This window comes from Equus przewalskii, chromosome 11, assembly GCF_037783145.1.
Source record: "Equus przewalskii isolate Varuska chromosome 11, EquPr2, whole genome shotgun sequence".
NCBI classification, from domain to species: Eukaryota; Metazoa; Chordata; class Mammalia; order Perissodactyla; family Equidae; genus Equus; species Equus przewalskii.
In genome coordinates, this window is record NC_091841.1 from 15,540,946 (window position 1) to 15,568,092 (window position 27,147).

A 27,147-nucleotide genomic window follows, 5' to 3' on the forward strand; every position below is an offset into this window, starting at 1 on the left:
AGTAAAATCAAATAAAGACAGTCTCATGAATTAGGTCTTCCAAGAAACTTCTAGGCAGGCCAAATAATGATAAATCTCAGGGAAAAGGGATTTGTAGATGCTTCAATCCCATTCTGCCCCCTCCAGTGGCTTCCAGGCTGCTGGTTTTCACTGTGATTGCAGGCTGTTGGTTTTCAATGTTACAGAGGAGCTGGGGAGGGGACATGGAATTAGGGCAAGTTAAATGCCACAAGCCTTATTGTTATTACTGAGATTTAGTCATTTTTCTTGAATAAGCACTCCCTGAAATGTTACAAGACTTTAGGTAATTTTCAGAATTCTGAAAATGTTGATTCTGAGAATTTTTCAGTATTCTCATTCCTTTAATGGAGGAGAGAATTTTTGAAAGTCCTTACACCACTGACATCGGCCTACTGAGGACTATATGTGAGAATTTATGGGTTTCAGTTTTGGGGATCACAAACTATAACTATGAAAGTATATATTATTGGCCCCACTTTAGAGCTAAGGAAGCAGCCACCAACTTAGTGGCTGAGCCAGAATCCAAATTCAAGCCCAGTGTTTGCTGATATCAAATGCTATACTTTTTCTTTAACTTCTACTGTCCTTGCATCAGAATTATAACATCAATTGAAAGAACATATGAGAAGAAGAGCCAGGTTCATATTTCAAGGTGCTGATAGGTTGGAGGAGGGAATTATGAAGAACTAATATTTGAGGTTCTGTTTCATTGTTTGGGTTGAGAGTGAAAGTTGAGTTGCTGGCCAAGGTTATGGGTTTACCCACTATGCTCGCTAAATTCACTTATGATGTCTAATACTTGTTTATTTATACTTCTAGATTTTCTATATGAGGAGTCTGGTTCCTAGCCAAAAGCCTATATGTGATTTTTTGGGCCTGATCATAAGCAATTACAAAGGCTTTGGGGCAGGTTTCATGGGAGAAAGCTGCCCTCCCCATATCAGATTCAATGTGCAGCCAATGCATTACAGTGTCTAAGGGGAGTTGAAGTCAAGAACTCAGGTCTCTCTGTTTGGCCATGCCCTTATGCATATCTGCATTCCTAGCCCAGGCACCTCCATTTGGAGGTCTCCTTATCAGGGAATCTTGAAGACACTTTGCTGTGCTCTGACTCAGTACTCAGTACTTTTCCACTCCTGCTAGTCATTTCCCTCACCCTCCTCTCTGACCCTCATGTCCACAAAACTCCAGGAACCTTTTTTGCAAGGCTCCTTCAGTAGTGAGATAACCCCCACATCTGTGCTGATCCATCTGATTTTTGACTAGTGCACTTTTTCCATTAAGGATAACGGAACAGGGTGGAGTTGATGCTTACTCTAGTGTTAGCCTTTTGCTTATGCCATCACTGAAAATGATTAAAGCCTTGTCTGTTACTTTTGTTTGTGGCTTGTTGAATTAAGGAGAGCTCAGCTCTCTCTCTCCAGCTAAACTGAAGCTTTGAGTTGATACATATGTACACAGGGTCTCTAGGAGAGAGAACTGACCCTATGGCACTAAAAACAAAAAATAATATACAGCCTATAAAATCCAAATCAAACTATAGCTGTAGTCATCTACCCATAAATTGAGTCATCAACGTGGATACCTTATTTCTTTTCTACAAATTAGCCAGTTGGAGTTTTTAGGTAGAGCTTAAAAATCAGCAGGTGTACAAGTTCTCTACTATGGAGAAAATAAGTCTGCAAGATTTTTCCTGTCAGTCTTAATCAGTGACATATGAGAGAGATGATAAGAGTACTATCTCTTGATCTAAAGTGATCCCTTGAAAACAGTGTGATTTCTTTCTGCTCTGGGATCATGATCCACTTATGAGCGCCTCCATCTGTTTCCATTTATTATTACTTTTGACCCACAATTTCTCCCTACCATCAGATTTTCCAGCTCAACTGTACTATTTTCCACAGGGCTGACCTAACAGCAGCTTTGTTAACACTTATCTTTGGACACACACCCAGGAAGATATCCTAAGTTCTGATAGGACAAGAATCACAGAATTGTCCTTGCCATTTGTTAATGAGGTTGCATTTGCAGTTATCCTTAAATTGGCTACATGAGGTGAAGTTATAATCCATCCTAAAATATCTCAGGAATAGGTATTTTCATGTTTAATTGCATAGATATGCTGTCTTGGTCATCAATATCAGCTTCCATCAGTACACATGAATTTAAACACATACTTGTCCTGATTGGGTCAGGCAACACAAAAGAAAAATTTTGTAAAATGGTAAAGATACAAAATTGTGAAATTTTATCATCCTTCATTCTTTCATTTCATCCTACTGATCTAAAAATACTTCCAGTAGAGTCACCAACTGCAAAGATTTCACAACTTCAGACATCTGAAAGGACTCACAAGACTCCACAAGGCATATTCACATAAGGCTTTTATTTAAAGACAAATGACACTGTGAAAGAAGAGAAAGAGAGAGCAGGCAAGCATTGAAGGTCCAAGAGACATCCAAACACAAGGTTCCAAGGGTCCTTGTTCACACAGACAGGCAAGCTTTATCTCCACTTGAACAACCAAGACCAGTATGAGATAAGTTTTTGTTTCAGAAGTGAAGTTCCCAGTGGGGTATTTATGTCCCTCTGATCAAGCCAGTTATGCCAGATGAAAATCATCAGTAAAAAAAGAAAAACAGAATTGATCCTTGGGGTCATTAGGGGAGATTTGAACTTTAAATGATACACTAAAAATCCCACTGCTTTATCCTGGTCAAGGGTCAAAGTCAGGCATAATCAGATATAAAGACAGAGTTTTCCCATTCGGCTGTGAACTCTTTCCTACACAGTCCACCTCTGACTCTTGGTCAAGCCTTGAAATTTAAATCACTCATAATCATTCCTTCCCCTGCATATTTTGTACCATTTATAGAACACAAGAAAACAAATAGCTGTCAAAATGCTGACAACTTGTGTCATCAAATAAGGCATGTGTATTGTTTAAAGAAGCATTTCAGTTAACCAAATATTCCATCACAAACTTGGTCATAACTATGCACAAGTTTGATAACTTTTTAATCTCCTCCCACCAGTGAAATTTGAACTTCATGAAAAGTATCAATATTTTGATTTAATATAAAAATTGAGTGATTGCTAACTAACTTTAGCTCCTCCTCTAACCAATAAGCTTTCATTGGATGAACATCATGGGGGGATTTTAATTCAATTTCCTAATACATTTGATCAATATACAAATTATCATAGATTTTGTTGAAATAAAATTAATCCTAGCAGTTATGCTAGTACTAAGCCACATAACAGTTACATTATTATTCATTTATTGGCTCTCTTTTTAGCAGCAATTACTTCTCCTTACTGTTTGAATTAGTTTTCACCCAAACCATTCATTTGATATAACCCTGAGTTCCCTTTATCTGATCATTTTGCACTGTATTGCCAATCCATTGGCTACTGCCCAAGAATCAGTAAAATTCACACTATATCACTATTGTTATAATCCAGTTCTCCTGGTGCCACAAGGAACACCACTCTTAACTCTATCCACCTCTTTTTCACATATGTGGGAACTCAGGTATAAAGAGAGTGAGGAACTTGCCCAAGATCACATAGCTAGCAAATAGAACAGCTAGTAAAATTCTTACTCTTAAGCATGATTCAAATTTCTATTATTAAAGAGCAGTTTCTCTAACCCACATGTATCTTCAGGGTGTTAACAGTAGAATAGCAGTTTTGCACTGACTTAGACATTTATATGTTATCTTGCTCAATCCTCCTTGTAATTCATGAGACAAGTATTATTAGGTCTGTTTTATAGACTCTGACTGGCTCATGCACGCATACTCCCATGACTAGAACATTCCGTGCCTTGGGTCCCAAACTGTAAGATCACTTCCTAAACACAGTCATAGAAGGGCTGAAATCAAGCTCAGCTCGCTCTCCCCTGCCCCCTTGATCACAGATGCCATGGCCACAGGAGAGAAAGGATAAACTGGTTTGGCTGCCATTTTGGTTGAAGCTGCTAATTCTAATCCTCTGGGAGTTGAGAGAGCAGAGCCTCCTTAACCCCTTGCACTTTAGTAATACCCGTTTAAATATTTCCCTGAAATCATACATGAAAATGTTGGTAAGGACAGACCTAGGAAGACCACATAAGCATAACCAGTCACAGATCACAGAAGATATTTGGTTTTGAGTTTTCAACCCATTTGAATCCAGACTCCCAAGGACAAAAGGAGTTATCTCTGGGCTGAGTGTGGTCATACTAAGACAAAGGCTTAAAAGAACTAGCTTCAGGGACTTGCTACTCCAACGCAACTTTCATTCATTGCTGATTTTATGGTGCTTGCAATCCTTACTTTTTCTACTTTAACATACCTTGTTTTCTCAGGGCCTTAAATCAGATCAGATCTCAAATCGAGTGGCTTTTATAATATACTTCATATGGTCACCAGGAAAGACTGGCAAATGTGTAGTAAGATGGGTTGGAGAGATATGTCCTCCAATAGTTAGGGCTTTTTTTTCCCATCAATTTATTTTGAAGCCTAATGCTTTGGAAGATGTCTGACTAAAGAAATTCGTTATCTGAGCTGGGATGCTTATGCTTCACACTCATAGGTTGGTGTGGCTGTAAAACAAAAACAAATCCAGCCCGTGAACTCAGCATTATTGAAGAAGTCTCTCTCAGCAATCATTTTCAAGTATTTAAGTGAGGAAAAGAAATATTAAACTTAAGATAAAAATAGATGAACCTGCAAACCAGTGTTAATAACGGGTCAGTGATTGCTACAAGCGTGCTCTACAAATAAGATGCCTTGTTATGGAATGAACCTGCTACTTCTTTCCCAAATACATTAAGATAGGTAGGTACAATCTGTGACTTCTTTATTCATACTCTTTTTTTTCTCAAAGTGATACTAGAGTCTTCAATTTACAAGTGAGTTAGATTTAAACATGTGCTTCCACTGTCACAGATTTTTATGAATGATGACTGGCTTATTTAGCCTACCGAGAAAAGCTGTCACTGAGGATATTATGAACCCAGACCTGAGATAAGAAAATAAAATTTCTTTTATTAAATTATTTTACTGATTATAAAGGTAATCTATTTTTTTTGTAGAAAACTTAGATAAGAAAACTTTAAAAAGAAAAATACAAAACTTGACCTAAACCTGTAATTCAAATAAGCACTATTAAGTCTTTAGTGTACTCTTTTCAGATACTTTTTTAATGTATATACGTTATTTTGAACAATTTAGATCATGGTACATAAACTGCTTTATATCTTGTGTTTTCCATTCAATATTGTACTGGAAGAATCTTTCCACACCATCAATTATTATTGCAAATAACTTCAATGTCTACCTGATATTTCATAACTATAATTCACTTAATTGTTCCTCTTTATGTAGACCTTTGGATTTTTTTCACTTTTTCATTATCATAAAAAAATGTGAAATACAACCTGTGTGCATAAGTTTTGTCCATCTTTTTTTTAATTTAAAATAGATTCCCAAGCATAAGGAGTATTGGACCAAGGGACATGACCAGTTATAAAGCCCTTATTATATAGATTTAAACTTCTTTCCAAAATATTTTATATCAACACACACTCAGCAGTACTGGGCAATATAACTTGTCATAAATCTTTGCCAATTTGCCAGTTAAAAGTATTTTACTGTTTTAAAATTGTATTTGATCACTTTGACTTTGATGACTTATGCAATAGAGGATTTTTGAGATTTCTAATGTTTTTTTCTGAACAGTATCCTTTTATTAGTTTTGCCTTTATTTTTACAATGGTGTGAGCATAACTTTTTTTGTGAAAACTATTTATATAATAATGGCTATCTATTATAATGTTGCAAGTATTTTGTCCAGTGTGTTCCGTATTTTTATGTAGTTGAATCCATTAGTTTTTTTCTGTATTTTATACCATTGCATTTTGCTGAAATGCTCCTTTCCATCTATAGATTATATATATGTTGCTTTCTTTCTTTCTTTTTTGGAACAGATATGTTTTATTTGAAGGCTTTAATACACACTATTCTTTTTTCCCTTTTCTCTTTCTCTTGTTTTGTTATTTTTAGCGATGGTATGAATAAAGACTTACTTTACTTTGGAAAACAACTATCCAGTTACTTAAAAATCTTTTAGGAATTACACATAGCATTCTTTTAAATATTCTTTAAAAATAACGTTCTTTTGAAATTTGACCATATTTGTTTCTTATTGAGCTTATCTGTGCTCATCAGTTTTATTTGTACTTTTAAAATACTAAATAGCCCTTAAATTTATTCATCAAGGCTAATATTTTTCTATTACCTGATATATTGATTTCTGCATTCAATCTTTTTCTGAATGGAAAATCACTCAATTTAGGGGGCTGAGAATAGCTGGAAACCCTGCCCTCTAAAGGCTCTAAGTCAATCATGAATGAAAACGTCACAATTTTCCATGGTATGTAGGCATACAACCTTGAAGGCTGGCATTTCTATATTAAGGACAATCAAACAACATAGAACAGTAATGTTCTCAGAGGGAAAATCTTTCCTCTGAACACAATAAGGTTTAAACCCACACAAAGATCAAAAGCCAGGATCATAAAGACCACAATCAGACCTCTCGACTGCTTCAGATTTACTCCACCCAAGTCTAATTACAAAGCATGGCCAAAGACATACTTTGAATTCAGGCCCAGCTGTATCTTAAAAACTGTTCTAATAATATTTATTAGTACCAATAAGTAATAAGGAATAAGTAAACATTGTCAGCTGCCATTTTTGCAAAGATTCCAAAAGGATTACTGACTAATCCTTTGAGAATTTGAAAAATCAGTGTATCAGCAGATCCCTACACTCAAAGTATACTGAAACATTTCTCTAGATTAGTGAGGAAACAATTAAGGAAAAGGAACTATGACTAATTACCTTCAGAGCACCATCTTGACAATAGCCCATGTGTTTGATTTGGTGGGCTAGACACAGGAGTTGTTACATTCATATCTTCCTCAAATTTGAAGCAGACATAACTTACCCAAGTATGCTTACTAAAAGCAGTTTTTTAGTGAGAGTCTGTGACTCATGGGCTAAAAATAAGCTGGAAGACAATAATAAGAAAAGGTATGTTATACTATCTGCACATGGAACTGTATAGATTTACATAATTAAGGAAGTGCACCATATACTCAGCATCTATCACAGTGCCGGATATACTCTAGGTCCTAATATGTATTTATTATATGAATGAATTAATAAAATATTGAATCTTCTCCGTGAAAAAGGCATAGAGTGGCTATATAATTGTTTTAAAAGATCCAATTTATATGCTGTCTACAATAGACTCGGTTAAGGCCTAAAGACACACATAGTCTCAAAGTGAAGTGGTGGAAAAAGATATTCTACATAAACAGTAACCAAAAGCGAGCAGGAATGGTTATACTTACATCAGACAAAATACACTTTAAGACAAGAACCATCACAATAGACAAATACGGACTTTATATAATGATAAAAGAGTCAGTTCACCAGGAAGACATAATAATTAGAAACATATGTGCATCCAACATTGGAACACCTAAATATATTAAGCAAATATTAACAGGTCTGAAGTCAGAAACAGACAACAATGCAATAATAGTAGAAGACTTACACACTCCATTTTCAAGGATGGATAGAAACAGCCAGACAGAAAATGAATAAGAGCACAATGGACTTGAACAACACTATAGACCAAATAGATCTAACAGACATGTACAAAACTTTCCATCCAACAGTAGCAGACTATACATTCTTCTCAAGTGCACATAGAAGATTATGTAAGATAGAGCACATGTTAGGCCACAAAACTTGTCTTAAAAAATTTAAGAAGATTGAAATCATATAAAGTATCTTTCTGAACACAATGGAATGAAATTAGAAATCAAAGCAGAAGAAAAAAAGGTAAATTCAGAAATACATGGAAATTAAACAACACACTCAGTTACAACCAAGGGATCAAAGAAGAAATCAAAAGGAGAATTAGAAAACATCTCAAAAACAAACAAAAATTTAAAACACAACATACCAAAACCTATGGGATGTGGCAAAAGCAATACTAAGAAGGAAATTTATAGCAACATATATCTACATTAAAAAATAAGAAATATCTCAAAAAACCCCCTAACATTGTACTTCAAGAAATGAGAAAAAGAACATAGTAAGTCCAAAGTTAACAAAGGAAGGAATAATAAATATTAGAGCAGAAATAAATGAAATAGACTAGAAGAACAACACAAAAAATCAATGAAACTACGAGGTTTTGTTGAAAGGATAAAAAAATTGACAAATGTTAGCTAGAATAATTGAGGGAAAAACAAGAAAGTAAACTCAAATAAATAAAATCAGAAATGAAAGAGGAGACATTACAACTGATGCCACAAAAAAAGACCCAAAAAAGATTGTGAGACTACTATCAACAATTTTATGCCAACAAACTGGATAACTTAGAAGACATAGACAATTTCCCAGAAATATAAAATCTACCAAATCTGAATCATGAGGAAATACATAATCTGAACAGATTGATAAGGAGCAAAGAAATTAAATCAATAATCAAAAACTTCCCAAGAACGAAGAGCCCAAGACCAGATGGCTTCACTGGTGAATTCTACCAAACATTTAAAGAAGAGTGGATGCCAATACCTTCTCAAACTCTTACAAAAAATTAAAGAGAAAATAACACTTCCAAACTCATTTTGTAAGGCCAATATTACTCTGTTAACAAAACTAAATAAAGACGCCACAAGAAAAGACCACTAGAGGTCAACATCTTTGATGAACATAAATGCAAAAATCCTCAACATAGTACCAGCAAACTGAATTTAACAGCACATCAAAAAGATCATACACCAAAACCAAGTGGGATTTATTCCTGGGATGCAAGGATGGTTCGACCATACAAAAAGCAGCAAGTGTGATACACCACGTTAAGAGAATGAAGGATAAAAATTATATGATCATACCAATAGGTGCATAAAAATCATTTGACAAAATTCAATACCCTTTCATGATAAAAACTCTAAACAAACTAGCAATCAGAAGGAAATAACCTCCACATAATAAAAGCCATATATGACAAGCCCACAGATAACATCATACTCAACAAGTGAACAACTTTATTATTCAGCAACTCAACAAGTGAACAACTGAAAGCTTTTCTCTAAGACTAGGAACAAGAAAGGATTCCCACTTTCTCCACTTCTAGTCAACATAGTACTGGAAGCCCTGACCAGAGAAATTAGGCAATAAAAAGAAATAAAAGGCATCCAAATCGAAAGGAAGAAGTAAATGTTTCTCTGTTTTCAGATGACATGGTTTTATATGCAGAAATCACTAAAGACTACAAAAAAAAACCCTGTTAGAATTAATAAACAATTCAGTAAAATAGCAGGATATAAAATCAACATAAAAAAATTATTTGTATTCTATATACTAATAACAAACTATCCAAAAAGGAAATTAAGAGAACAATCTCATTTACAATACCATCGAAAAAAATAAAATATTTGGAAATAAACTTAACTAAAAGGATGAAAGACTTGTAAACTGAAAACCACAAAGCATTGGTGAAAGAAAATAAAAAGGACACAAATACATGGAAAGATATCCTGTGTTCATAGATTGTAAGACTCAATATTTTCAACATGTCCATACTCCTCAATACAATCTACAGAATCAATACAATCCATATCAAAATCCCAATGACATTTTGCACAAAAAAAATAGAAAAAACAGATTCTAAAATTCATATGAAACCACAAAAGACCCCAAAGACCCAAAGCAATCCTAAGAAAAAAGACTGCTGGAGGCACCCCACTTCCTAATTTCAAACTATATTACAAAGCTATAGTAATTAAAACAGCATGGCACTGGCACAGAGACAGACATATACACCAATGGAACAGAATAGAGAGCCGAGCAATAAACTGATGTATATACATATGGTCAATATATCTTTAAAAAGGGTACCAAGAATATACAATAGGGAAAGGTTGCTCTCTTCAACAAATGTTGCTGGGAAAACTGGATATCCACATGCAAACGAATGAAATTAGACCCTTATATTACATCATACGCAAAAATCAACTCAACTAAATTAAAGACTTAAATCAAGACCTGAAACTGTACAGCTCTTAGAAGAAAACATAGGAGAAAAGCTCCATGACATTGGACTGGGCAGTGATTTCTTGGGTATGACACCAAAAGCAAAGTCGACAAAAGCAAAAATAGACACATGGGACTATATCAAACTAAAACACTTCTGTACAACAAAGGAAGCAACTGAGAGAGTGAAAAGTCAACCTATAGAATGGAAGAAAATAATTGCAAACCATATATTTGATGAGGGTCAATTTCCAAAATAAAAATAACTTGCACAACTCAACAGCAAAAATAGCCCAATTTTAAAAATGGACAAAGGACTTAAATGGAAATGTCTCCAAAAAAGATATACAAATGGCCAAAAAGTATATGAAAAGATGCTCAAAATCATTAATCATAAGGAAATGCAAATCAAAACTACAATAAGATATCACGTCACACCTGTTAAAATGATTATTACCAAAAAGACAAGAAATAACAAGTGTTGGCAAGGATGTGGAGAAAAGGCAACACTGTGCACTGTTGGTGGGAATGTAAATTGGCTCAGCCTTTATGAAAAACAATATGGAGGTTGCTCAAAAAATTAAAAATAGAACTACTATATGATTCAGTAATCCCATTTCTGGGATTTATCCAAAAGGACTGAAATCGGGATCTCAAGGAATTATTTGCGCACCTATGTTCATTTCAGCATTATTCACAGTAGCCAAGATGTGGAAACGACCTAAATGTCCATTATGAATGGCTTAAAAATGTGGTATGTACATATATGGAATATTCAGCCTTAAAAAAAGAGGAAAGTCCAGCCATTTGTGACAACATGGATGAATCTTCAAGTCTTTATTCTAAGTGTAATAAGTCAGTGATAGAAGGACAAATACCACATTATTCCAGTTACATGAGCTATATAAAATAGTCAAACTCATAGAAGCAAAGAGTAAAATAGCAGTTTCCAGGGGCTTTGGGAAGAGGTCATGAGGAATAATTGTTTTTAATGGATATGGAGTTTCAGTTTGGGAAGATGAAAAAAGTTCTGGGAGATGATTGGTGATGTTTGCACAACAATGTGAATGTACTCAATGCCACTGAACTGTACACTTAAAAGATGATTAAAATGGTAAGTTTTATGTTATTTATATTGTATCACAATAAAAAGAAAAAGTACCAAGGAAGAGGGACAGACTATGAGTGAGGTTGGCAGTAAACAGACAGAAAAATTGTTAACTGTCGAGGATAGAGTTGAAAGCATGGATTTCCTTTCTGGTTCTGGACTACAGAAGCATGTCAATTTGGTTTAAAGATTATGGTTGATAACAAAGAAAGATGATTCTTTGCAGGGTTCCAGCCAGCTCTTCATCGCCTCAGAAGCTGAGAGAGAAAAGATGGTAGTGAAGCCTCCTTTCTATAGCGTTTATATTCTCTAACTCTGGATGTCTTTATACATGAGTGCTTCGCTGAGTGTGATTTTCTCAATGGCTACTGTGTGAAAGCATAGTAAAGCACTTACTTTACTCTAAGTCCTCATGATTCTCTCTCTGTGGAGTAGAGAGAAAAACTATACTCCCCTGACTACATCACAAGAATCTGTCATCTAGGATCTCACCCCAAAGGAAATTGCTATGTCTATGAATTTTAAGTTACTAAATCTTTGATAGCTGGGAACCTTGCCATCTAAGTCTTCTCGGTCAGTCACTAATAAAAATGTGACAATCTCCCAGGGCAATCTGGCACATAACCTTGAAGACTAGCATTTCTATTCTCAGGACGACCTTATCATTCAGAACAGTCATGTTTTCGAGAGAAATCCATTCTCTCAACTCTGGCCTATGTCTAAAACCACTCTATATTCCTATGCCAGGCTCTCCAATGCCAAAATGAGCAACAAAGCCCTGTCATGAATCTTTCCAACTTACCTTACCCAAGTCTCATCCTAAACTATAGCTGGAGACATAAGTTTAACCAAAGCTCAACTGGATTTCTAAAACTGGTCTCTAATAATGTTTGTGGGTGCCAGGTGGGAGTAAATGAAAGACCTTGGCTGATGCTTCAGCAACGACTCCAACAGGGCCAATTACTAATCCTCTGAGTACTTGTGAGGTCAATGCATTACCAAATCCTTCACTTCCAGAAAGTCTATTTAAACATTTCTCTAGAGTAAATGAAGAAAAATTACAAAGAAGGATCTTTAAGTCCGTGTACCGACAAGCTGAAGATTTGTTTGGGAGACACTGTTCCCAAGCCTAGTCGGTTAGAAGGAGGGCTTAAATCAGGAATAAAAGTAATTCTCTCCACATTGTTCATGGGCTTTTTGGAAACAAAAATTTGGCAGAATTTATTTAAGAAAACAATGTCCAATCAAGTGGATTCAATTCATTTATATATTTCGTAGTTGCATACACTAACTTTTCCTGACTTGAAGAACATTGTTTTTAATTTGGATTGGATAGAGTCCTAAGAGATCTGAAAAAAAAAATATATTTTGAAGATGTATTTACACCTTCACAGGAAACCAGGAAAGTGAGTAGAAATTAAATCCTAGAGCTATCACCATTTCTTGACTGATAATGGGAACCAAAATAACGTAAAATGTTCAAGATTGGGAAAGTTGTCTAGAGAGATAAAAAATTCAGTGTCTCACTTGGCAGCTCTTGGAGTCTATTTGTGGCTGTGGTGCATATGCCCTGAGGGGAAGAAAGCAATGACTGGGCTTAATCTGAAAACTGAGGAATCCACAATCAACTAGATCCAGGTCAGTGAGAATTAAATCTTTCTCCTGATTTTATTTAGATTAACTTAATTTAGCCAATTTATTTTCACTGAAATAGGTTTTGTAGTTATATTCTATGAATTGAAGGTTAATCTTTTTCCCTAAAAATGAATTTGCACACAATGACACAAAAATATCAATGAAAAACACTATCTGTAATGTTACCAAACAAAACGCTGTTGAGAACTATTAAAGTCACTTTTCCAACATTGTGGTTAACATTTATGTCTCACCAAGAAGATTGATTCTGTGGATTTCTGCTTGTAATGATTTGAAATTCTTTCCCCCTTTCATGACCTCCATGTTGCCACGTTGAAGTTAGAATTTGTGAATTAAATCTATTAAAAATGACTAAACTTAGTCACCATCTATTGCAGCCATGGATAGAGAAGAAGCAACTCAGAGACTGAGCTTTCCTGAAAACTAAAGCTATCTTTCCTCTCCTTTATTGAAGCTGAAAGATCACGATGCTGAATTCTGTGTTCAGAAATTTTTGAAGAAAAATATGTGCTTATGTTTCTTCGCAGGGATTGGAGAAAAAAGAAAAATAAGGGGAGAGGAACAAAATATCTTAGATCTTTTGTAACAACAACGTGTACTCACTCTTGAAAGTCTATGTACAGATCCTTCCAAAAATAGATATACATATATTCTTGTATATATTCAATATTTCCACTAGTTAGCAATGAAAACTTCAAGTTCATCTTAATTGATTAAACTTATGCCAAAAGGGAAAACTGTATTACCTTAGGTGACCCTAACATTTCAGTCTTGTCAGTAGGAAACTCAGGGAGAATTCATGACATTTAATTCCAGCTTGTAAAAGGTCAGTAGAGTAATATATCTAATCCAGAGCACCTTTGTACATGTGATGAAATAAGAACTGCACAGAGAATTCATTTAAGAAACATTGGGAACATTTCAGGGAAATTCATACCGCTTACATGTCCACATTCAAAGATGTGGAAAGAGAGAGTATGAAAGAGTCATGTCAAGCCACACACAACATCTGGGGCTGTTGAGTGAATGCTGCTCAAAGAGCTGTTCTAAAGATAGTTCCTTGGCATTTTGAGGGGAAAAAAACTCCATCGGCAGCTCTGTCTCTGTCTGTCTGTGCAGATGCATTCACTTGACAGAAAGGAATAACAGTTCACAGAACACAGCTGGTATAAATATAGTAAGGCTTGGTACTTTCATATCTGATACACAGATGACTTTTAAAAGAATATTGTGTTTAGGGCCAGCCCAGTGGTGCAGCGGTTAAGTTTGCACTTTCCGCTTCTCAGCGACCCGGGGTTCGCCGGTTCAGATCCCGGGTGCAGACGTGGCACCGCTTGGCAAGCCATGCTGTGGTAGGCATCCCACATATAAAAGTAGAGGAAGATGGGCATGGATGTTATCTCAGGACCAGTCTTCCTCAGCAAAAAGAGGAGGATTGGCAGCAGTTAGCTTAGGGCTAATCTTCCTTGGGAAAAAAAAAAGAATATTGTGATCATATACTTACAGGTATTCATGCCAATAGACAAGAATAATTTGAAAATAAATGTTATTGGTGAAATTTGTCCCCAAAAGTGATATATAGCCATCTGTGAGACTTTTAGATCAAGAAACTTTGGAAGTCAACCATAAGTCAACATTTGTAATAACACCTTGCTTGTATTCTGGTGTTAGTAAGGTATAGTCACTATCCAATTAATAGGAATAAGGAAAATTTAACCTCCTTCCTTTCTGCTTTACAACTATCTGCAAAATGGCAGTGAGTGGAAGGTCCAGTCACAGAGACCAGGACTCAGGAGATGATGGAATATTTTAAACGGAATTAAAAATATCATCACTTAGAAATACTATGATCTTTCCAGATGGATCATTTGCTTACAACCCAAGCTGAATCAATGGAAAACATGAACAATGTAACAGAATTCATCCTGCTGGGTCTGACCCAGAATCCAGAACTGCAGAAAGTCTTATTTGCTGTGTTTTTAATCCTCTACTTGATCACATTGTCAGGCAACCTGCTCATCTCAGTCACCATCTTCATCAGCCCAGCCCTGGGCTCACCCATGTACTTTTTTCTGTCCTGTTTGTCCATTATAGATGGTTTATACTCTTCTTCCATAGCACCCAAAATGATCTTTGACTTGATCTCTGAGAAGAGCACCATATCCTTGAATGGCTGCATGACTCAGCTCTTTGCTGAACATTTCTTTGCTGGAACTGAGATCATCGTGTTAATTGTCATGGCCTATGACCGCTATGTAGCCATCTGTAAGCCCGTGCACTATATGACCATCATGAAGAGACCTGTGTGTGGTTTCCTGGTGGGAATGGCTGTAGTTTTAGGGTTTCTTCATGGAGGGATCCAGATTTTGTTCATGATCCAGTTACCATTCTGTGGCCCCAATGTCATTGACCATTTTATGTGTGATATAATACCTCTTCTGGAGCTGGCCTGCACAGACACTCACACTTTGGGGCTTCTGATTGCTGCCAACAGTGGGTCTCTCTGTTTGATCATTTTTTCTATGCTGGTTATTTCCTATGTCCTCATCCTATGCTCCCTGAGGACACATAGCTCTGAAGGGCGTCACAAAGCCCTATCTACTTGTGCCTCTCATGTCACTGTTGTCATCTTATTCTTTGTACCTTGTTCATTTCTGTACCTAAGACCCGTGACCTCCTTCCCTGCTGACAAAGCTGTGACTGTGTTTTGCACCATAGGAACTCCTATGTTGAACCCTTTGATCTACACCCTCAGAAATACAGAAATGAAAAATGTCATGAAGAAACTCTGGGGGCAAATAATGAAAACTGGAGCTAAATAAATCTTGTGGTTGGAGTATCTAGGCAAAAAAAATCTAGTGATCTTTTATAGAGATTTATCCTCCTCCTTAGTTGGTTAAACTTGGGACAGTCAATTATCCTGCCTGGATCAGTTTCCTTCAGGAGCCCACATGTTGTGGACAGGGCTGACATATCCATTATGGCACAGTGGGCACAGTGCGCAGGGCCTATGATAGTTTTAGGAGCCCTTGAAATATGTCAATTTCTTTTAAAATAAGAATAAAAAATGAATGTAACCCAACTTGGAGAACAGTGGTCTTTACACCAATGCAGCCATAAAATATAATTTTTATTACCTTTATAGAGGAAAGAATCCATGAGGACAAAAGTATGAAAGGCCCACAAAAGGCATAGCATTGCCCTGATTTTGGGTATGAAACAGATCAACAGCAATATTCTTGAACACTCTTTGTACCCAGCACTACAGTTAGAATGGAGTTTTATTTTAAAAGAGGAAAAACAATTAAATATGGAAAAAGTGTAGAACAGTAGGAAAAGAGGCTTCAAAAAGCACTTTTAATCAAAATATACTTCTTATCTTCCTAAGTTTAAGAGGTTTTTATATGTCCTCCCATAACAAGAATAAAAAATTTTTTACTTATTGCAATCTGAAGAAGAGTGCATTTGCATGCTAAGGTGCTTTCAAAAAATTACATCTCCACCACTCTCTGTAGCATACAATTGTCTACAAAAAGAATTAGAATTAGAATTGGCTGGTGCAAAGGAAACATAATTGAGAGTTAAGGCAGAAAGTATTTGTACATTAAAGGCTTGTCTTAGACACAAAGGAAAAGAAGACTTTGGAAACAAAACAACTGTTTTAGAAAATCGCTAGTGATGTAAGAACAAGTTTATGCCATTAAGTTGGACTTGATCACAAATCTGGATTATAGAAAAGAAACCATATCATGAACATAATGAAATTCTAAGAGCTTCGGAAATAGAAGGTTTGAAGTCAGGCATTAAGAGCTTTGGATCAAATAGTCTTGATTTTGCATCTTGTCTTCAGCTTTAATTAGCCTTGTAAATGTAAGCAAGTTGCTCCACCTCTGCACCTGTTTTTGTGTTTCTTTTTCAAAGATCAGCACCTGAGCTAACAACTGTTGCCAATCTTCTTTTTTTTCTTCTTCTTTCTCCCCAAAGAGGCCCCAGTACATAGTTGTGTATTCTAGTTGTGAGTGCCTCTGGTTGTGCTATACGGACGCTGCCTCAGCGTGGCCTGATGAGCAGTGCCATGTCTGCGCCCAGGATTCAAACCAGTGAAACCCTAGACCACTGAAGCAGAGCGTGTGAACTTAACCACTCAGCCATGGGGCCAGCCCCTCTCTACCTGTTTCTTAATCCGTAAAAGGGAAATAAAATTACATACATCCTTATGTTGTAAGAATTAAGCAATTTAAATTGAAAAAATTAGTTAGCTGAAAGATAGTGAAAATTTCTGAGATGCTGTATAGCTGTCAGAGATGTTGTCAGGGCATAAGGTATTCTGGGGACTGCAGTTCCTAACAGAGGAGACCAAGAACACTGCTGCTGTCTTTCATTAACCATGATCACAGAAGGCCCAAACATGTGACTCAGCCTCACTTCACTTCAAAATATGTCATAAATGGCATCCACTGACAAGCAGGAACAGCATAATGGTGAGTAATTACCTCAGCAAGGAAACTTAACGGGGTCAATGAGCAGGTCTCTGGACACTAAGAGCTAGCCCATCACCAGCTATGTATTCTGGGATTAAAATGCCTTTAAATATCTCTGTAGATACAAATGGGAGAGCTGGTTGGAGCAACTGAGAGATGCCTAAGTAGAACTAATTTCAAAAGCTCTCACTAATGGTGGATTCTGTCTTGTCCAGTCCTCCAGAATAAGGAGGAAAAGGGAAAACCCGGTGCTGAGACTAAAAGACCTTCCTCTGTATAGAGTTTGTGATTCTTGAGGAAGAGCTCAGAAATCTCTTTTCAGGAGAAGATTTCTCACCCAGGGATTTTAATATCATGTGATGCTGACATTTCTCATGCTCTCAGAACTTATATAGGTTAGATCTCACTATATACAAAGACCTTTAAAAATAGATGTTTTGCCATAAATTATGTGTGACCATCTTGTAAATATATGCAAGCAATGGTAGGTTTAAAAAATCAAATTTATCTTTTAAAGATCTAGTTCTTGTTCCCAAGAAAAATGGAATGAAAAAGGACAGTGTAAAAATAAGGAGAGGAGAAGGTAGAGTAAGATAGCTAATGTTAATTGAGCACTTTTCGTGGCTAAAGTGTTGACCTAAGCACTCACTTTACATCTTTTGGACGCAATTGATTTACGACCCTAATTTCTTTCTGTCCTTGATTTATTTGAATCCCCAAACTACGGAACTTACTTCTGTCTAAAGCATTTCATTATTTGAACATAATGGTGACTCTACCCATAAGCTAAGGTGTAAGCATTAATAAAACAATGTTAGTAAAATTAATTATGACAGCTTTTTTTATTGAGTATTTACTATGTGCAAAGTCCTTTATACTCTTTCTGTTATTTAATTCTCAGTACAGCTCAATTAAGTGCAGTAATGTGGATGTTCTCATTTCATAAATTAGGAAACCAAGGGATAGAGTGGTCCATTGCATTGCTCAAGATCAGTTAGCTAACACTTAGCTGAGTCAAAATTCAAATCTGAGCTTGTCTGACCTAAACTCTTTGTGCTTTATGAAACCCATTTTGTATCCCCTTAAGGTAAACAGAACAAGTTAAATTTCTTACATTTCTTTCTAATCTTTGAAATTCTCTCCTTGAAACCCTTTGGCCTTCATTGTTTGAAAGAATTTGAAGGTAGACTTGCTTTCATAGATAGGCCAGGCTGAAAATGTCTGAGTCTGCAAAGAATCAGCTGGTGACCAGTTGGTAACTTATAACTCTGTAAGTGTTTTGAGTTCCACATAACAGGAAATTTCTTTGAAATTATTGTCTTCTCCATCTGCACTGGTTTGTACATAAAGAAGTACTTTGTGGCTTATATAGTATTACTTTCCTCTGATAAATTTAAAAAAAAACCAAATATGTTTCCTACGAATGTGTGTTCATCCTATGATTGTCCATTAAAACAAAACAAAACAAAACAAGAAAACTCAACTTGAGGGAGGGGAGTTCAAGAGAGGCGAAAAACTATTTTTTCAAGTAGCTTGCCAGTAGCCGTATAACAATGAGTTGCAGAATAAAAATCTCAAATATGTCTTCCTTTTTGATTTCACATGTGTATTTTCAACAGTGCTTAAAATTCAGAGGCTTACATTATTTCCAGCTTCTGTTCTTCTGTTTTCCTTTTCCCACTGGCAGGCAAGGGAGCTACCATTTATTAGGCTCCCATCAACCTGTCAGACACTATGCTCTTCTTACACATTTGTGTCTCATAACACACATATATGTATGTATAAGGGCATACATTAATGAATAAATGCCCACTTTTGGACAAATAAACTGAGGATCAGAAAAGTTTACTGTGTAAGATGCCTTGTAAGCTCAACAAAAAAAGTAATTTAGCCCCTGAGAGTAACTTTTAAGATGGTTGAGGTTTAACCAAGTTTATAGAAGAAGCTGAAGGAGGAGGTGGAGGAGGAGAAAAAGATGATGACATCTAAAAGCATATCTACCAAAATGTTGATAGTGACTATCTCTAGGTAGTGTGCTTATAGGTGGGTTTACACACACACACACACACACACACACATCTTTATTTTCTTATGTATTTCCCATCTTTTTCTAAATTTTAAAATAGATACATGTTTTGAGGGAAAAATATTTTACATAGTGTCCAAAAGGGAAACACTATTACCTTTGTAAACAAAATTAGTAATAATTTTTAAATTATATGGAAAACTTCTGGTGACATTTACTCATGTCTTTTTTCTAGCAGGTTGAATTTTTTTAAAAATTAAGCAGCATTCATAAGTTAGTTGAACCATTATTAATCACGATTTGGAAAAGAAACAAGGGGGCACTAAGATCAGTCCTTTATGACATTTGATGTTTTAACTGCACCAGAAATAAAGGTGCATTTCAAGTTTCAACTAAAGTAAGAACGCTTTTCTAAAAAGCCTCTTGAGATAAAATTGTGGCAAGCTGGCAAAAAGATAGGCTATTTTTTAGCGAGCCTCATTATGATCTTTTTCTTAGTTGATTGGAAAATCATCTCTATTATACTTTTATTGTCTAACAGGAGAAATGAATATATATAGAATTCAAGGTCTCAGTTATACCTAGCTATAGACTGTCAAACTACGACAAAGTGAAAGAAGACAATATTTATTTTGCCTGAGAACTCTATAACTGTTGTTTTTGTCATACATAGAAGTTTGGACCTAAAATAATAATTATTTCTTGATGATCTCCTGAACTTAGGAGTTTTGGGAGAGTAATTTTGAATAGTCGTAGTAAAGAAATTGCTTTTCACATTAATTTTTAGTTGTTTTTTTCTTAGTGTAAAAAGTCGATATGTTGCAACATGGTGAATTACAGATTAACTGTCAATCAAAGGATAAGTTTATTATATATTATGGGAGCCTAGACTCTTAAAGGGTGAAGCCTCAAAAGGGATATGGTCAGAATTTGTAAAACCAGGAAAAGAATGGAATGAACATGCGTGTATGTTTCAGATTCCAAAGCACTAGCATTCCTGGAATTTGAAACAGAAAGAGTTAGAAAATATACAAGTAAATACCACTTTGTATCATTGGCCAAAAAATAAACCACCCTACGCTAAATGAAGCATATATTTCAAACTTAGGAGAGATAGAAAAGCAAAAGAAAACAGCCTCTGTGTGGAAGGTTAGGAAAGACTTGAAGTATGTATACAATAATATCAAGTAAAACATATTGGGTGTATATGTGCAACACGCTGGGTTAAGACCTTTACGTAGATTATCTAATTTCATTCTCACAATAACACTGTAAACACCTATTATGCTTGTCTTTGTCTTTATCTTAAAGAAAGGCAGCACGGGCTTATAGAGGTTTGGTCATTTACTCAAGGTCATGCCATGAGTAAGCATGGGAAATAAGATAAGCTCAGGCTGATCTGTCTCCAGAGCCAGGTCTTACCCTCTCTGCCACAGTGTAGCAGCCATACTGCTGATGTCATAAAGGGTGATGAGAAGCAATGAAAGCCAGGCCTAGATGCACAGACTGCTAAACATAGCTAAGCATGAAGTTATTTGTCTTAAGTTGCATTTTGTGTTACATTTCTACTACTCAATTATCAAACAGACTCAATATATCAACATGAATTGCTATTTAAACATCTGGATGATGGATCAAAAATAACTGTTTCTGAATTTTGGTTTAGGTACTTCAAAGCTAGATCACTTTGATTATAAATTAACCACACCAGGAGACACAATTTCCTCATTTCTAAAAGAGGGAGAATAATCATTCATGCCATATATAGTTCACATAGTTGTTTTATAATCAAATTATGCAATTCAAGTAAAAAGACTAAGTAAACTATAAAAGTCTTTGAAGGTGAAGGAATGGATAAGATGGAATAAGATAATATATGATAAAAAATAAACATGTTTGTTCCACTTACAGAAATAAAGTCATTTTTATTTCCTACTTTACTGCTTATAGTCCATCTGCAATTTCTTACTGTGTGAAGAGCTTTCTCATGGCGTTTTTTACCTCTTCATTTCTCAGAGTATAAATGAGTGGATTCAACATAGGTGTCTGAGTACCATAAAATACTGCCATGTTGGCTATAATTAACAAGACAGGAAACAATAAGTGTTGGAGAGGCTGTGGAGAGAAGGGAACCCTCATAAACTGCTGGTAGGAGTGTGAACTGGTGCAGCTGCTGTGGGAAACAGTATGGAGAGTCCTCAAAAAATTAAGAATAAATCTACCATATGATCCAGCTATTCCATGGCTGGGTATTCTTCCAAAGAGCATGAAAACATGAATGCATACAGCTACATGCACCTCCTTCTTCACTGCAGCATTATTCACAATAGCCAAGACTTTGAAGCAACCTAGGTGCCCATCAAGGGATGAATGGATATAGAAGATGTGGTATATACACACAATGGAATACTACTCAGCCATATGAAATGATGAAATCCAGCCATTTGTGAAAACATGGATGGACCTCGAGGGTATTATGCTAAGTGAAATAAGTCAGAGGGAGAAAGCCAAATACCATATGAAATCACTCATAAGTAGAAGATAAAAACAATGATAAACAAACACACAGAAACAGAGATTGGATTGGTGGTTACCAGAGGGGAAAAGTGGAGGGAGGAGGGCAAATGGGGTGATTAAGCACATATGTGTGGTGATGGATGGTAATTAGCCTTTGGATGGTGAACCTGATGTAATCTACACAGAAATAAAAATATAACAATGTATACCTGAAATTTATATAAAGTTATAAATCAATGCTACTGCAATAAAAAAAGAAAAAGAAATTTTTTAAAAAATATTTAAAAATACAGAGACATCAGCAACAGATCACAGTGAGCTGTTCCCTTCGTCTCTCCCTTTTTTGAACTACAACTTAATGGACACTCACTGACCAATGGAGGAAGCCCACACAGTACAACAGGATGCCTGAGAGACACACACAGCTATACATCTGAGGGTGGATGGACTGGCCCCCAAGGAAGTGGCAAAAATATGTGAGCACACCCTGCTCTCCGTGGTAGCCCTGTGCGTGCACACAAACACTTTCCAACATGGTGCAAGCACCTGGAATGTGGGAACACACAGCAGGGTGACCATAAGAGGAGGAGGCAGTAACCCTTAAACCATGGTCGCTCTCCCAGTGGAGAGAGGGAGCCCACCACACCCCTGTGCCATAAAGGGGCAACAAGGGTCCCATCAAGGAAGCCACGCCAACCAAGCTCAGCAGCCCTGTGGACTGTGGATCATATACAGGGACCTTAGCAGATTTCCACCCTGGGGCAAACACTTCTCAGACACGCACAGTACTCACAGTGCAGCTGTGCTCCCAAAGAGGGTACAGGTTGGGGAGGCAGCAGGAATAGGTGTGGCAGTTTTTTTCCTAAAGATTTTATTTTTCGTTTTTCACCTCAAAGCCCCCTGATACATAGTTGTATATTTTTAGTTGTGGGTCCTTCTAGTTGTGGCATGTGGGATGCTGCCTCAGCATGACTTGATGAGTGGTACCATGTCCGTGCCCAGGATCTGGACCAGTGAAACCCTGGGCCGCTGAAGCGGAGCACGTGAACTTAACCACTCAGCCCCAGGCTGGTCTCAGGCACAGCAGTTTTGAACTCACAAGCGCTGACTTTCCTGGCAGGGAGGGGGAGCCCACCATGCCCCAGGGCCATCAAGGAGCAGCCATAGCTCAGGTCTCAGCGAGGAAGCCCCACCAACCAAGCACAGAGACCCCACAGACTGCAGATCGTAAACAGGGAACTCAGTAGATTTCTGTGCTGGGGCAAACACTTCCCAGGCTCGCACACATGCTCACGGTGCAGCTGTGCTCCCAAAGACAGAACATGTCCTGGACACCTGCAGGAATTGATGCAGTAGCTTTGAGCCCACTGGTTATCACTTTCTGGTGGGTAGGGGGAGCTCAGAGCACCCCTGTGGCACCAGAGAGAGGCCCTAGCCTAGGGAGGAAGCCCCGCCCACCAAGGACAGTCCACACAAGTCCCTGAACACATCCCAGGCTGGGGCAAGCACCCATAATACCCCCACAGCTTCCAGCAGACCAGGTGGGGCCAGAAACACTGTTCCTGCTCCTCCCCCCACCGGTGGGGAATACCACAAATGCTCAACAAAAGATTAGTTCATCAAACAAAGAGAAACTGCAGCAACAATTCAGACCAGAAGGAAAATGGCAATTCTCCAGAAACCAACACTGAAGACACAGAAATATACAAGCTAAATGACAAAGAATTCAAAATATCCATCATAAGGAAACTCACTGACTTACAAGGAAACACAGAGAGACATCCAACAGTATGGAGATTCCTGAACAAACTAAAACTACAAATACTGTATGACCCAGCTATCCCACTACTGGGTGTCTACCCAAACAATTTGAAATCAACAATCCAAAGTAACATATATACCCCTATGTTCATTGCAGCACTATTCACAATAGCCAAGACATGGAAACAATCCAAGTGTCCATTGAGCAATGATTGGGTAAAGAAGATGTGGTATATATATATAGTGAAATACTACTCAGCCAGAAAAAATACAAATTCATTCCATATGCAACAACATGGATGGACCTGGAGGGAATTATGCTAAGCGAAATAAGCCAGGCTGAGAAACACAAACACCATGTGATTTCACTTATATGTGGAATATAAACAAACACAGGGACAAAGAAAATAGTTCAGTGGTTACCAGGGGAAGGGGTTTGGAGGTGGGCACAGGGAGTGAAGGGGAGCACTTATGTGGCGACAGACAAGAAATAATGTACAACTGAAATTTCACAATGATGTAAACTATTATGAATCTCAATTTAAAAAATAAAAATAAAAGTAAAATAAATAAAATTAAATTAAAAATAAATAAATAAAATAAGCAGAGCTGGTGATACACTTGAGTGAGGTATCTACGACTATCTGGAACCAGTAAAACTATCCAACTAATCCACAGATTTGTAGGCAATAATAAATGCTTATTAAATTAAAAAAATACTGCCATATTTTTGTCTATGGATAAAGTAGACATTAGGTGTATGTAATCAAATATACAGGGCACAAAGAACAAGGCAACAACAGTGAAGCAGGCCCCACAGGTGGAGAGGGATTTGCAGCTCCCTTCTGCACTGTGGGGCCTCAAGGAGCACAGGATGACAATGTAGGAGGCAGCCAGCATGAGGAAGTTCAACAGGCAGATGACACCACTGTTGGCAACAAACAGCAAACTGATGACATGTGTGTTGGTGCAGGAGAATTCCAGCAAGGGATACAAGTCACAGACAGTGATTGATCACATTGACCCACAGAATGGCAATTGAAGGACCAAGAGGAGCTGAACCAAAGAACGCAGGAAGCTCCCCAGCCAAGCCACCCCCACCAGCAGGGCAAAGAGATGCCTGGTCATGATGATAGTGTAGTGCAGGGGCTTGCACATGGCCGTATAGCAGTCATAGGCCATCGCTGTGAGCAGAATGATCTCAACACCTGCCAAAACATGAGCTCCAAAGAAGTGAGCCATGCAGCCCCCATAAGAGATGGCTCTCCCCTCATACAAGGAGTCAGCAATGATTTGGGGGGTCAAAGAGGAAGAATAACAGGTGTTAACAAAGGACAAGTTGTCCAGGAAAAAAATACCTGGCAGAATCCAGGATGGGACTGGAGGTGACGGTCACCACAATGAGCATGTTTCTACAAACTGTGACCCCAGAGATGATCAGAAAGACCACAAAGAGAATTCTCAGTACCTCTGGGTTCTCTGAGAGTCTCAGCATGAAAAATTCTGTGACATTGTGTGGTATTTCCATAGAGGCCGAAAACACTGATAAGGCAGGTACAGTATTGCCTGTAAAGTCAAGAGAGAAACATAATTATAACAGAACTAATTCCGGGGGTAAAATGTTGCAAGATTTCCTTTAGTTACACCCACTTCCCTCTGTCCCTCTTAACCCTTTCTGTTCCAAAATTCTTGTATCAATTCATTCTGTTAACCACAAAATGTGAGCATACGTCTATCTGTTAACTTCAGCATCACTGGGCACTAGATACGTAAGTTATTACACAAAAATAACTTAATTATCTAAATTTTAATTTCTGTTGTTGCTACTGAAATTGAACATTAGGCAGATATCGATTTTCTAACCCAATTGGAGCACATCTCTGAAAAATTTCAGCATGGTGCCACATAGATACAATGATACTTGAGAAAACCATGAATGTTGAGGATTTCCTGAAATTTCTGCATGTGTAGTGCGTACCCTTTGAATTAAATATTTCTCTGTGGACTTTGCAATGAGGTTTGCTGTGCTTTCTGTCAGTTTTTCCAATAATAACACAAATTTATGTAAAACAAACTGAAACAGAATTCAGAGAAACTGACTTGGTTGCAGCTGGAGACTTGCCCAATTTCTCCATTGCTCTCCTTGCTCATTTACTCCCGCTCCATGTCCGTGCTGTGGACAGCATCAGATCTAGGAAGCCAGCTTAAATTACTATTCCCTTTTGCTTTCCCTGGGCTTGGGAAATACTTCTAGTTAAAGGGTACTAGTCCCTCTGTAGTCTACAGGGAGAAGTTAAAGTTAAAAAAGAAAAAGTAAAAAAGTTTGGTGAGCATCAGTGAAAGATTCTATTAAATGATTATTCACCTATTCTCTACATAAAGGAAACTATGGAGGCATCGAGAACGGATGCCTTGTCTTAATCAGCAATAAATTATAATCTCATCTGGCAGACTATTCCTATTCACCCTTTATCTCCTAATGCCATTAAGGAAATGCCTGTGCCTTAGTTAGTGATTAATTTAAAAACTGTCACTAACCCAACCCAACAACAACCTATTTTTCTCCAGGAAACATAGACCTTCTTAAACTAGCTAAATCTTCCAACTTGCCGAAGAAATGATGGTCAGTATGATAAGAATTAAAGGAGAATCATTAAGCATCAGCAGAAGAAGGGACGCTCAGATACAAGAAACACTGGAGAGAAGATTCCTGTGTTGATCAGGAAGCTGCCCCCTTTTTTTCACTCCAAGTTTTACCACAAGAAGGCAAATACAGCTTCTGCAAATGAGAAGTCTGATGGGGACCCTTTCAGAGTAGAACATTTTGTCCAAGAGCACAGACAGCAGTAACAAGAGCAAACACCCATGTAGCACTTAGTCTTTGCCAAGCACTGTCCTGGCTGCTTCACATACATCAGTTCATTCAATCCTCACATCATCCCCATGAGGTAGATTACTGTTTTTACCTTCATTTTACAGAAGAAGAAAGTGAGACACACATTTAGCAATTTACAGAGGCATATTCAGCTAATAAATGGCAGAATTAGGGTTTGCATCCAGGAGGCCTTGCTAGAAGGTCTGTGGGCTTTGCTGTACTATACTGTCACTTAAACTCATCTGACTTTGAATCCCTCCTCTGCCATTTATTGGCTGTGTAATCATGGAGAACTTCTCAAAACTCCAATGTTCTTATCTATAAAATAAAAATAAGAGTACTGCTCTACCCTCAGGTTGTAGAGAAGAGCAAATGAAAACAGTACACATGAAGTGTTCATATAGACCCTGGATGTGATAAACATGCAATAAATGGCATCTCTGATATCACCATCATCAACACCATGGACAACAAATTGTTCGTGTGGCTTAAGGAGTCAAGGACCTAAGTGTATGCATTCAAGTCTAAGCAGGTATCAATATGGGTGTAATTTTATTACAAATGTGAAAGATTCCCTCATAGTGATTCTGATACAGAAT

At 37.1% G+C, this 27,147-nt stretch overlaps 3 protein-coding genes across 3 annotated transcripts in view; 1 reads left to right on the forward strand and 2 right to left on the reverse strand.

Annotated features, from left to right (window-relative positions):
• LOC103567504 (olfactory receptor 4A47-like) overlaps nt 1-25,239 on the reverse strand; it is an 88,915-nt gene extending 63,676 nt beyond the window's left edge. The window contains exon 1 of the mRNA XM_070563904.1: nt 25,142-25,239. The gene's annotated coding sequence lies outside the window, so the exon portion shown is untranslated. The remainder of the gene's footprint in view (nt 1-25,141) is intronic.
• LOC103541887 (olfactory receptor 4C45-like) lies at nt 14,748-15,778 on the forward strand. The gene has a single exon (XM_070566029.1). It carries the CDS (start codon nt 14,748-14,750, stop codon nt 15,708-15,710), a length of 963 nt encoding a protein of 320 aa, XP_070422130.1. The 3' UTR covers nt 15,711-15,778.
• Nucleotides 21,314-25,201, reverse strand: LOC103545453 (olfactory receptor 4C3). Its single transcript, XM_070563905.1, is given in 3 exon segments — nt 21,314-21,465; nt 24,400-25,026; nt 25,028-25,201. Coding segments are annotated over 3 exon segments (906 nt in total). The 3' UTR covers nt 21,314-21,360.
• Nucleotides 25,240-27,147: the final 1,908 nt, after the last annotated feature.

Coding starts and splice junctions, on each gene's coding strand:
- LOC103541887 (XM_070566029.1), top strand. CDS start 14,748: ATGGATCATTTGCTTACAACCCAAGCTGAATCAATGGAAAACATGAAC.